The sequence below is a fragment of the Podarcis erhardii genome, assembly GCF_964252035.2.
Source record: "Podarcis erhardii genome assembly, chromosome: 6".
NCBI classification, from domain to species: Eukaryota; Metazoa; Chordata; class Lepidosauria; order Squamata; family Lacertidae; genus Podarcis; species Podarcis erhardii.
Genome location: NC_138510.1, coordinates 70,437,336 through 70,449,846, shown reverse-complemented (window position 1 = coordinate 70,449,846; position 12,511 = coordinate 70,437,336). Strand labels below are relative to the sequence as shown.

Genomic DNA, 12,511 nt, shown 5'->3' with positions numbered 1-12,511 from the left:
AATACAAATAAAATAAACATGCTAAATTAGATTACTCTCAAGGGAACTAGGCACTTTTCTGCTACAAATTGAAAATCTTCTGCTGCAAATTGCCATAATGTGCATAAGAGATTTTTCCAATTCAGAATTTCCTGGAAAAGCCACACCTCTGGTTTTGTAACTTGTCACTCTATTGGACACTAAAGTGAAACAGAACTGCTTATAACTTTAAAAATCCAGATCACTCTTCTGAGTTTTGTAACTCAAGGGCTACATGATTCCTATCTGCCTTAGATAGAGACCACAGCGAGGCCAAGTATTAAAATCACATGAACTCAAATTCTGCAATAATGCAGCAGGGCATTTAACCTCAAGAGATTTGTTCCATTTTAAATTGTCTTTTTGAATCTACAAACCATCTATGATATACAGAATTGGTTCAACGTGCCGGAGTTTGAACATGATGGTGTTATATTACTTTCAAAGTGAGAGGTACCTGGTTGCACCAGCACACACATGTGCAAAGTATACATCTTTGGAGTAAAGTAAGCTAATCAATTACAGTAGTACCATCAGATATCCTAGTTGTTGCTTTCTTTCTTTAGTATGCAATGATGAGGTTACTTCAGAACTCATAACAGCTGCAATTTTGTACATTTGCTATAAGGGACGCGGGTGGCGCTGTGGGTTAAACCACAGAGTTTAGGGCTTGCTGATCAGAAGGTTGGCGGTTCGAATGCCCGCGACAGGGTGAGCTCCCGTTGCTCAGTCCCTGCTCCTGCCAACCTAGCAGTTCGAAAGCACGTTAAAGTGCAAGTAGATAAATGGGTACCGCTCCGGCAGGAAGATAAACGGTGTTTCTGTGCGCTGCTCTGATTGGCCACATGACCCGGAAGCTGTACGCCGGCTCCCTTGGCCAATAAAGCGAGATGAGCGCCGCAACCCCAGAGTCGGCCATGACTGGACCTAATGGTCAGGGGTCCCTTTACCTTTACCTTATGTAGACTACAGTATAGTTCTCAACACATGTCTTGTGCTCAAACAGATTGATTATATTAGTGTGCAAGTTCATATACTATTTCTGATTTCTTAGTATGAATTTTTGACTGACCATACCGTACATATATCCCAAGGCAAATGTTTGTGCGTAGCTTCTTCCAGAGCCACAAGTTACTTTCTGCACCCACTGGCTTTATGTTAGACTGACACTGCAATCAAATCTATGGCCTGTGGCAAAATAGAAAGGTTGTTTTGTTTTTTACAAAATCTTACACCCTAATCTTAAACACATATGCTTAGAAGACCCGTCCATTTCAAGAAAACTCAATGTAAATTTTGTGAATGGAAAATGATAAAATGCTTTCATAATGCTGTGTTTTAATGTTTTAACTATGCTGAAAGCCACCTCGAGTCTGAAAGGTATATGATAACTATGGAGGTAAAGTTCAAGCAGTCCTAACTAACAGCATTATGTTAGCAGGATGACCATCAAGAGATTTGGGTATGTCAGTCTTTAAAATTCTCATGCAATCACATATTTCACACAACTGCCTTTAGGACACACTTATTCCTATGATATTCACACGCAATCACCAGTTATTACAGGATACACACACATACACAGAATGGAAAGCAAACAGATCTTTGTCAGAATTGAGAGGTCCCAGTGTAGCAGTCCACTGTGGTTCAGTGGTAGGGTACAGCTTTCATTCCATGCATCCGGTGTTGAACTGCAGCTAAGAGTAATACTTCAACAAAACACTAAAACAAAGCCTGAAAAACTTCCAGTAGTCTGCACACCAAGTCAATTGCTATTGCAGCTTGGGAATTTTAATCTTATGGACTGTCCAAGGCCTGCACATGGTAACATTTAGGAATCAGCATGTTCCACAGAAGTGGAACAACAGAAGCACGAGCAATATTTCAATCCAAGACACCATTACAAAAGAACTCCAAAAGAAGCTTGGAATACATTCAGTGAATACATTCGAAAGCTCACCCGGTATCTGTGGATGCCATCCTTAGGCACTTGGTCCCTGTGCTTTTAGAAAGTTCATAGCTGTTCAGAGTTCACAGATGCACAGAAAAGTTACCAGTGACCACAATTCCAACACAGAAATTCCCTAATCTAGCAGGATGCATGAGCATGGAACCTGGATTTGTCTAACTTCAGTATTGGGTACTATAGTTACTTCCTCTCATAATTATACACTTAACTTTTAAGACCTTATTTTATAACCCAGCAATTGTCTGCATGGTGAAATGTATCTTTTTATTATGGAAATGTATAGGATACATGCTTAATCTAATGCTCTGATGAACTGAAGTTTTAGATGCATTTCCCGTTTCAAAAATCTGCTGTTGTGTACTGAATACAGTGCAAAGGTTTCCATGTTTTAGAATATTTGTTCTTGGTTACACTACACAAGCTTTTTTGTTATTTGTATTCCAAGGGCAGCCTTGGCAATAAGTCCGCCAAAGTTACTATCCCACAGAAGTTGTTGTTATTATTATTTTTAAATTAAAGCCCCACTTTTCCCCACAAAGGAGTTGCTCAGTGACTTGCACATGAAGAGTAAACAGAAAAGCAACAATGACACCACCAATAAAAACACATATTTTAAACAGAGAAGCAAAACAAAAACACAAAAAGCAGCAACAGCAGCACCAATCAATGCATTAAGTAGCAACAGAAACAAGAGCATGTTTAAAAATAAAAGCTTTCTTAGTGCCAAGATAATATAAAGAGCAAGGGGGCAGAGAGTTCCACACTACCACAGATAAAGCAGTCTCTCTCATCTGTTACCACGCACCTAGCCCTAGCCGGCAACACCAAATGCAGGAGGGGTTCAACATCCAATCTTAAAGGATAGGTACATTTACATAAGGGAAGGTGATGCTAATTAACTTGGTACTAAGTTGTCTTGGACTGTACAGTAAGAAGCACTAGCTCCTTTACTCACACATACCATGTTACTTATTTGTGGGACCATCAACAGCTGGAGCAAAAGCAATTTTCCATTTTAAAGCAGTTTCTCTGACTGGTCATCTGAAGGAGATTCTTACCACAGACAGGTGGCTATTTACATGCTTATTAACATTTAAAAAACACTATTATTTTTGCAGAGTTGTATACAACATTAGTCATACTCAGAGAAGACCCTTTGAAATTAATGGTCCTGACTAATTTAGGTCCATTAATTTCAATGGGTCAGCTGTGAGTATAATTTAGTTGACTACATGCCACAGCATCTTAGGTTATAGCAGCCTTAAAATACAAGCCAAAACTTTCCTTTACTATAGTGTTTAAGTTACATCATTGTTGTTTTAAAAAAAGTAATGTAATTTTTTATACAACTTCACAATTTGGTCCCTTGGAGATTCCAAATAGTCTTGGGTGTAAGAATCATGTACTAGCCTACTTTGAAGAAAAAGAAAAAAGGAAACACAGAGGCCTGGTTCAGATATAATGATCCTGGTCTAATAAGCCAGAGTTTGTTAGATGAAGTTGTGTCTGCACATTCTCCCCTCTCACACCATAATACAACACTTCCAGGGTTTGCTAAGCCAATTTCCCATTACATTCAGCTTAGAAAACTTGGTTTAATCTCTGCCTACTGACCATAAGATGAAACCAAGATCTAGTAAAGCCTGGCTTGCAAACAGATCAAACCACAGTTTTAGTGGTTCAGTTGTAACAGAAATAAACCACAATGTGCCAAAGCTGGGTCATGGCAGGTACAAAGCCAAAACGTGGGGACTAGATTTGTTCTTTAATAAAACATCATTTATTAGACCAAGATTATTTCCTCTCTGCCAGGTCATGCACTCACAGATCCTTGTCCCCAAATAAATTATAATCTATATTTTGAGAGTAGGGAGTGTTCAGAGGAAGAAACAAGAGTAACAAGGGATGAAATGTGAGCAAGCAAAGTTGAGGGATGGAGATGAATGGGTTAAGCAAGGACTTCCCTGAATTGGTGAGCTCTGGAGAATTACTTGAAAATATTTGTTCTGGAAAGAAATTCCAGGCACAGCAATGGAAAAAGTGCAGAGATGTTTAAGGGATTTGGGCTACTGGTGGTGGCAGTGTTGGAGGAAGAACTAGATGTATCAGCAAATAAGGATAGAGAGATAGGTTAGAACAAGGCAGAAGGTGATATCCAATGTTAGTCATACTCAGAGCAGATCCACTGAATTAAGCCAATTTATTTCAGTGAGTATGGCTTAACTGGATATCACCCAATGGTTTTGAAGATAACTATGCTTAAGGCTATCTGTGAGGATATGTATAAAGCTGCTTTCCAGGCTCATTCTTAAAGAACAACAACAAAAATAAAATTTGCTTTAAGCATTTCCCAAATCGTTAGAAGGCTAACAACTAGAATAAGTAAAGTGCAAGCTTTTCCAAATCTATGCGATATTCTAGTTGAGAAATATGTTCCCTGGGTCTGTTTGTGTAGTTCAGGAACATGTGCAACCATTCCTGCCAGAGGTCCTGTATACGGGGGTGGGGAGGTTACAAAGGCAAGTCAATGATTTCTTCCTTTGTGCATGCAGCAATCAGAAAACATTCACTAACCTAAACAGGTGAAAACGGTAAAAAACAGGTGAACTTTCTGCTCTACAAAAAAGAGAAAAGGTTACTTGAAAATAGATAACTACTGAGCCAATTCCAAATCAAACCATGAAGAGATCACCACTACCGGTAGTTATGCCCTATTTGCACAAACTTTAGAGTTGTGCCAAAACATGTGATGAGAATAAACTTCCCCACTTTATCGTTCCTCAAAGAGGCCAAAGTTAGCATACATGTGATGATGAATACACGACAGTTCTAGAGCTATCCCAGCAGCACTAGAAGAATGAGAGAGCAAATAAGAACATAGGCTAGAGAGAAAGCATAATCGGCTACCAACACTTTCCTAGTCCTTCTCTAGTGCCAACACCTTTATTAGGTCCCTTCTCCCCTCCTCTCAAGGTGCATAGATAATAGAATCACAGAATTGGAAGGGACCCTAAGGATCATCTACCCCAACCTTCTGCAACGCAGGAATATGTAGCTGCTCCATACAGGGATCAAATCTGCAACCTTGGAATTATCAGCACCACGAACTATCCAGGAGTCTGGCTACTTCCTTTGATGGCACGAGGAAAAATAACTTCTGGATAGTGCAGGATAGCCTTCCTGGAGTAGTAGGATACAATTCACTCTAGCAATACTGATTTGTTTTGCAGCACTTTCAATATACTTCCTAATCTGCTCCTAGTTTTCAGAAGGCCAGTGTGGGGTGGGAAAAAGAAAAGTCTTGGGAGTGACGAATTCTTCTGGTATTTGATTCACTCCCTTCACCCATCAAGTTTTCTTGCTGCCCTCACTTGTGGTCCTATATAATTTTTATTTTGCGTGAAAAGGTTTGTGACCCAAACTCCATGATATAACAAAAAACGTAAGCACTGTGTGCATCAAGAAAGCAATTCTCGAACAGGAAAGGTGTCTTCTGGAATAAGATCTAGTTCATTATCTCAAAACGATAACTCTATATGTTCTAATTCATCTATCAATTAAACACTGCAAAGGGTTGGACTAGATTACCCTAAGGGTCCCTTCCAACTCTACAATTCAATTACTCTATGATTCTATCTCATTTTCTTTTAAGAAGCATCCAGTATTTTTAAACAACAGTCTTCTGGTACCTTAAAGACTAACAAAATTATGTTGGTATAAGCTTCTATGGACTACAGTCTACTTCATCAATTGCATGGAGTGGACTGTAATTCAGAGAAGCTTGTGCTATAATAAATGTGTTATTTTCAAAAGTACCATGTAACCAGCATTTTGCACCTGACTACTGGCCACTTGCGACCAAGAGAGGATGCCCAGGTGCCAGGATGGCCCCTGACGTCTCCACCATCTGGAGGTGCATGCCTTGGGTCTTGACTGTTTTCACACACTAGCAACACATCCGGTAGAATTCTATCTGCTAGATTTTATCTGCAAAATCAGAATGAATTTCAAGAACTAAAAAGTTCTATTGAAAAATACAAATTTCAAGCTGTCTGGCCCAAAAATGACGACTAGGCATTGTTTTGAAAACTTTACTCCTAGTTTAAGGAGCCATTTGGTGTCTAGCTTATATATCTGAGTTTCTAACAATGCGTAAATGTGCTTTCTGATGCCATAGACTAATACTGCTACTTATCTGGACAGTATTTTAAAGGCAATGACATTTCTAATTACAGTTAGGATCCCTCTTTTTAAAAAGTATTCACTGAGTTGCAGAAAGTTTTCCTTTAAATAGTACTTGTAAATGTAGTTTTTGCTCAGACCCAACATCCTAGACCTCAAAGGCAAAGCCCCCTTTTTAGAAGTGCTGAAGCAGGTCCCACCAATATCAATTGAACTTAATTGGAACTTTGTTCAGATGCATAATGGCAATATTGCTTTAAGACTGTTTAGCAAAGAAATACATGGAAATTATTTTTCTGTGTTCAAGTACAATATGTAATAGACATTACCTTACACAACATAGAACATGCATCCATATCCAGAACTAAAGTAAAAAAAGGATTGCATTCTTCTACTAATGCTATAAAGTTTGAAGAAATAAATAAATAACCAACACTACTAAAAATATTCCAGAGCCATACTAAATGCACCATGGGTGATAAAAGTTCAGCAATACACAGTAAGATACCATTATCTTAGCTTTACTACTAAGTGCTACAATTATATTGTTTCCGTTTACATTGACCACAGTTGCAGTAAGAGCTCTCAAACACTTTATGTGCAAATATAAAGTAGACTACAAATCAAGTCACTGTTCATTGTCTTTCGGATACTGTAGCATGGCCTTGATCTTTACAATCACAGCTTTCAGTAGATGTTAATATGTAAAGGACATGGATTAAAAGTAATCACTGCCCTCCCCCGCTTCCACTGTCAGTTTACAGAACTTATTCAAAACTTGTAGCTTTTCTAACATGTTGTGTAAACTTATAACAAAAATTTGTAAGATTTGTTTCCTTAGGCAGCTATTTTGACAAGGATGAGTAGTTCTATAACAATGCAAACTGCAACAGTCACTGTATCAGATAGCAGAAAAACCTCAGTTTCAACGCTTGCAAAGCATTCACAAATCTTCATATACTGAGAATCCCTCAACCCCTCTCGCTGCAGTGGTACTTCCTTTTGTTCTCAACCCTCTACAAATTCACAATTCTAGAAAGCGTCTTTGAGACAGCACAATATTGCTACCACTGCCTTATTTTGCATTCCTGACAGTTGGTACAGATCTGACAAGTTAAGAAATCTGACATGTGCATTTTTACTACAATTTGACACCGTTAATATGAAAGGGGTGTGTTGTGATGCAGAACAAGTGAAATCCATGCTAGATTTGGGCATGTGTTAGAAAATGTTCCGGAAATCACAGACCTGAACACCACATGCATGGATAGAGGGAGGAGAGAATCCTCATAGGGACCAAGCGTATTTAAAAGGATGCCTAACTCCCTATAGAGTACACATGCAACAGCCTAGAGCTGTCCCAAACATACTACAATGCTGCAGGTCCTTCACTTGAAGGCAAAGTGAATGTCACCCACCTCCAGCACACAGAATACCCTCAGCAGAAGCAGAACTGTGCCCAGAGGGTTGAGCAAGAATATGCTGCTTGATTCACAAATGCAGGGATAGCCAAGATGGTACCCGCCAAAGGTATTTGGACTACAATTCCCATCAGCCTCAACCAGCACGATCAATTGTCAGGGAAGTCATAGTCCAACAAAATGACAACACTTTGGCTACCCCTGCTGTCAAAGTAAAATTAAGGGCCTGTGGCACCACAGTTCACCAGGACCATCACTGATGCCACACGAAGAGGCAGCATGGCAGGGAAGGTAGTTTTAGACTAAAGCCCCAAAGGGAGTCTCTCCTCCCAGGAAACAGGTTTGAAGCCAGAGGCTTTTTCAAATGTCAGGCATGCATTGATTCAGCATACCAGAAACCACCAATTGACAAGAAAACTATTCCTATGCATACCATCAGTTTACACTGCATCAACATGACAGCCCATTCTGAACACAGGCATTACAGTGTGGCATTCTCAGACCAGTAGTACCCAACAAGCTACTTTTCTCTCACCCCACTTTTGCAAGGTGTTACAGCTGAACAAGCACCTTCTGGAGATGCTATTAACTGGTGGAGGCAACTTAAATCCCACTGAAATCAAACACAATGAAGGCCTCAAGGCCTCAAAGTTAGAATGAAAGCTTCAGCACTGGACACACTTAACCAGAAGTTAGTTCAAGTGAATTTAATGGTGCATGCACAGGACTCTACTTTTTAAGCATGCATCTCTCTCTCTAGATTTGCTTATTTTTAAAATTGGTTTAAGCTTTTGATTATTCAACAGAAAGGATTTTATTTTATTTGACTACATCAGGGTGGGCAACAGTGGCCCTGCAGGTGTTAGACTACAACTACCATTATCCCTGGCCACTGGTCATGCTGACTGGGGCTGATGGGAGTTTTAGTTCAACATCTGGAGGGTCATAGGTTCCCCATCTCTGGACTAAGTAACATTTAGGGCTTTATTCTGAGGAACCATATTTTATTAAACCAAAACAATCTTTATGTAAAATTACTTGTCTATCCACAAAAGGAGACAGATGCTAATGAATAAAAGTTGCCCATCTCAAAAATTGCTGAGGATCAAAAACACTCCAAATCATTTCTACTGCAGACAAGCAAATAGAACTAAACACTCAAAACCCCAAGAGTTCATATTAGTAATCCACCTCATAATCTTAAACACATGTACTCAAAAGCCTGATTGAATTCAATGGGACTTACTCCCAAGTAAGTGTATTAGCAAGGCCTTAATCTCCAATGAGAAGTGCCAGCAATTGCTTAAACACTTTGCTTGTGTTCTTTTATGCCATGTTCTCAATCCCAAACAAAATGCAGCTTACCAAGATCCTGCACGACAAAATAATAATAATAATAATAATAATAATAATAATAATAATCGTTTTACTAGCGTTAGGTCTCTTTCGCTTTCTGTAGAGAGAGGTTTCACAACACATTAACATGCTGCAACAGAAGACTGCTTCTCCAAAGCAGGAGGAGCTCGGAATAAACTGTTTCCACAACAGCAGAGAACAAAAACTATAAGAGGGAAAGGTTAGGGAGTTTTCTACAGAAGCCTTTTTTCTGCTGTGAGGGGGGGGGAGAGGGTAAGGAAGGAAGAGGCGGGGAGAAAAGAGGAGAAAACACACAAGCGCCCAACAAAAATCACAGTTTGCACCCGAGCTTTGCCCCGACCCCCACCCCTCACCCCAAGGTTGCCGAAAGAAAAGCTTTTCTTCCTACGACGAGGGCCAAGAATTTTACCAAGAGCGATTGGGGCGGAAGGAATAGACCCCACCCGCTCCCATTCATTGGCCTCCTCCGGGTTGGGACTAGGCCGGCCTAAGCAGAGGGATGCACCTAGGTGGGGATGCCGGGGACACGCAGCAGCAGCAGCAGCAGCGGCCTCCGGGTGGGGGCGTCCACGGAGCTCCTCTGCCCCCCCCCCGGGCAGGGGGGCTCTGCATCTGCCCCTGAGCCTTGCGAGGGGACCGGTTAACCCGCTTACTCCGAAGCCCCCGGAGCGGGACGTGGCTGCAGCAGTTCCTCCAGAACCCCCGCGCCAAAGGGGCACAGCGAGCGGGCCGGCCGGCCTGCCTGCCTGCCTGCCGCACCGGTTGCCGCAGCCCGCCAGACTAGGCCGCAGGGCCTTGCTGCTGCCACGGCCCGTCCCGGTGCACCTTGGCGAGAGGAGGAGCAGCAGCAGCAGCAGCGGGGCGGCGGCGGCGGAGAGCCGGCCTGCCTCCCCCCCCCCCCCCGGTCTTTGTCGCCCGCTTCCAACTCACCGCTCTCGATCTCGTTGCCCTTCTTGGCGGTGGCGGCGTTCCCCATGGCCGGGAGGCCGGCGGGCTGCTCCGTCCGTCCAGCGGGGGGAAGAAAGGGAGGGAGGGAGAAGGGCGGGAATCCCGAGCGGCTTCTGTGGAGCCGGCAAGAAGCGGAGAAGGAAGGAGTGTGGCGTCGCCGCTTCGGTCTTTCCCCTCAGCGCTCGGCCTTCGGCTGCTCCTCTCCCCCTCGCTCTAGTAAGGGGGCTCCGGGCGGCCTCTAAGTCGGAGGCGGCGAGGGCTCCTCCGGGTCCTGCCTCCTTTCTTTCCGCTTGTCCGCCTGCCCTCCCCGACTCCACACACACATACACGGCGGAAATGACGGCCGCTGAAGCGCCTCCTCCTTCTCCTCAGCCGTTCCTCCTCACGCTCGCAAGGGCTCCGGCTTCGCCTGCCCGGCGGCCTGGCGGGGCTACGCTCTTTGCGGAGGAGGAGGAGGAGGAGGAGGAGGCCCCCTGCCGGCCTCGCTTTCCGCTTTCCCCCTCAGACTCTTCTTCCCCACAACGCACCTCCTTTTGCCCTCGAGTAAATAATTCACCCGAAGGGACCAGTCTTTTTTTTTTTTTTTCCCCTCAGCTCTTGCCTTCTTCACGCGCACTTGCAAGCGGCTGCAGCAGTAGTCCCAAGTCCGCACTTATTTCAGGAGCGGATCTAACGCGCCCTTCGCGCTCCGCTGCCACTCCTCCTCCCGAGTAGATGAACCCATGGAAGTTTGTGGGAGTTTGGTTTATGGATCATATAAACGCGCCTTGGCTTGGGATGCCTCATCCTGTGCTCGAGACTTATATCTATACTGTTAATGCTGAAGCCAGTGAGAGATGGGATATGGGGCAAAAGGGAGGTTGGGGAAAGGTGTAATCCAGACAAGACACTTTGGGAGATATTTCTGTTGGACACACTGGGTGCAGTTGTTTTTTGGACTGCTCCTGGATTCAGCTTTGCTCCAGATTCCAACAAATGCACCAACTGGCCTTTTTCTGAAGATGGATCTTGCTGCAGTTACAGGTTTCTTGTTTGCCTTTCATATTTAGGTCATGGTATGTGCAGTATGTGGCGGAACGGTTCTGAAAAGTGCCCAGAAGCTTTTTACTTGATGCAAAATGCAGCAGTCATGCCATACCAATACTGTGCATTCTTCGCCAGTTTTGGATTTCTTCCTTTCAAAGTGTGGTTGTTGTTATCCCCTTTTCCGGGCCTGGACAGTTTGGAAGTTGGAGGGCTACTGCTTCTGCCCATCTGAATCTGCCCACACACTTTGGTCTTCAGAGGAGGCCTTGCTATGGATGCTGTTTTCATCTGAGGGTGCAAGGAACAAGATCTTCTTTCTTTTAGTGTACAGGCTATTTAACATCTTGCCACACAAAAAAATCAGCTAGGGGTAGGGTCTTCCTTGTGGTGGCCCCCATTTGTGGAACTCCCGGCCTATGGAGATGCAGCTGTCTCCCTCACTGACACTGTTCAAACAATGGCTTTAGACACACGTGCGCACAAGCATTTGTGGGAAGTTGGCAAATTGAATAGTTTTGAATTGCTTGATTAAATGTGATTTTTTAAAATGATGTTTACGTTGATATATGGATTTTATTATATGTTCCCTGTTTTAGGATCCTATGGGACGAGGGGTGGTTTATATAAATGTAAATAAACTAGGCAATTAAACCTTTCTTGTTTAGTATGGTTTGCAATGATGAAAGTCACGATTTACATCTGTGGCGATGAAGGTTGCTAAAGTTTTAAAATAATGATTAATGATGCTTTTGCTCCTTCTATATATTGAGTTTTTCATGTTGTTTTATGATTGCTTGTTTTTGAACTAGGGCCTGAAACCTGAAACACAGACACATGAATACTGTTATGATTATGATAATTATTTATTGTGGTAAAAGAAAGTGGCTTTGAACACATTCAGAGTACATTTTTTAAATTGCTGAGTAACTATACCCTTTTGCTCTCTAGTAATCTGATATTAGAGATCAAGGTTTTATTCTTATGAGGAATTCTATTTTGGTTGTGTACATACCATAACTTTTAAGCACACTCTTTTACTCCAAGAATTATGGGCACTGTAGTTTACCCCTCAGAGTTACTATTTCTATCAACCCTTAACAAACTACAGTACCCAGAAACAAGTTCAATTAGGCTGCTATCCTAATCGCATTTACCCGAGAGAAAACTCGGTGCAATAAATAGGGCTGACTTTTGAGGAGATATGATTGGAATTGCACTGATAGTGTATTTGTGATTGGCGCCTCAGATTTGTAGATACACTTGTGAACTTGAGCAGATACACTTCGATTTTGGAAATTAACAGTATGTGCAATTCTATAGCTAGAATTAAGTTGCACTGTGTTGAGAGGCCCATGGGTACTGGACTGCAACATAAGTATGGTTTAGTAGCCTTGTAGTTGCACTCACTCATTGCAACTTTCCTCAGTATACTGCCTTTTCTACATCTTTCAAAAAATAATTTTGATGCACACTGCTAAACCATCACCTTTAAATTAATATTTGGATGATTGTGAATTTTGTGAAATTATGATATAGTTGGTGAAATTTCAGTTTTTGCTGATCTAAACCA

At 42.3% G+C, this 12,511-nt stretch overlaps 1 protein-coding gene across 1 annotated transcript in view; it reads right to left on the bottom strand.

Annotated features, from left to right (window-relative positions):
- Positions 1–10,334, bottom strand: part of PRKACB (protein kinase cAMP-activated catalytic subunit beta) — a 59,231-nt gene extending 48,897 nt beyond the window's left edge. Inside the window, exon 1 of the mRNA XM_081866072.1 lies at positions 9,898–10,334. Within this exon, the coding sequence (XP_081722198.1) occupies positions 9,898–9,943 (46 nt within the window). The 5' untranslated portion in view covers positions 9,944–10,334. The remainder of the gene's footprint in view (positions 1–9,897) is intronic.
- Positions 10,335–12,511: the final 2,177 nt, after the last annotated feature.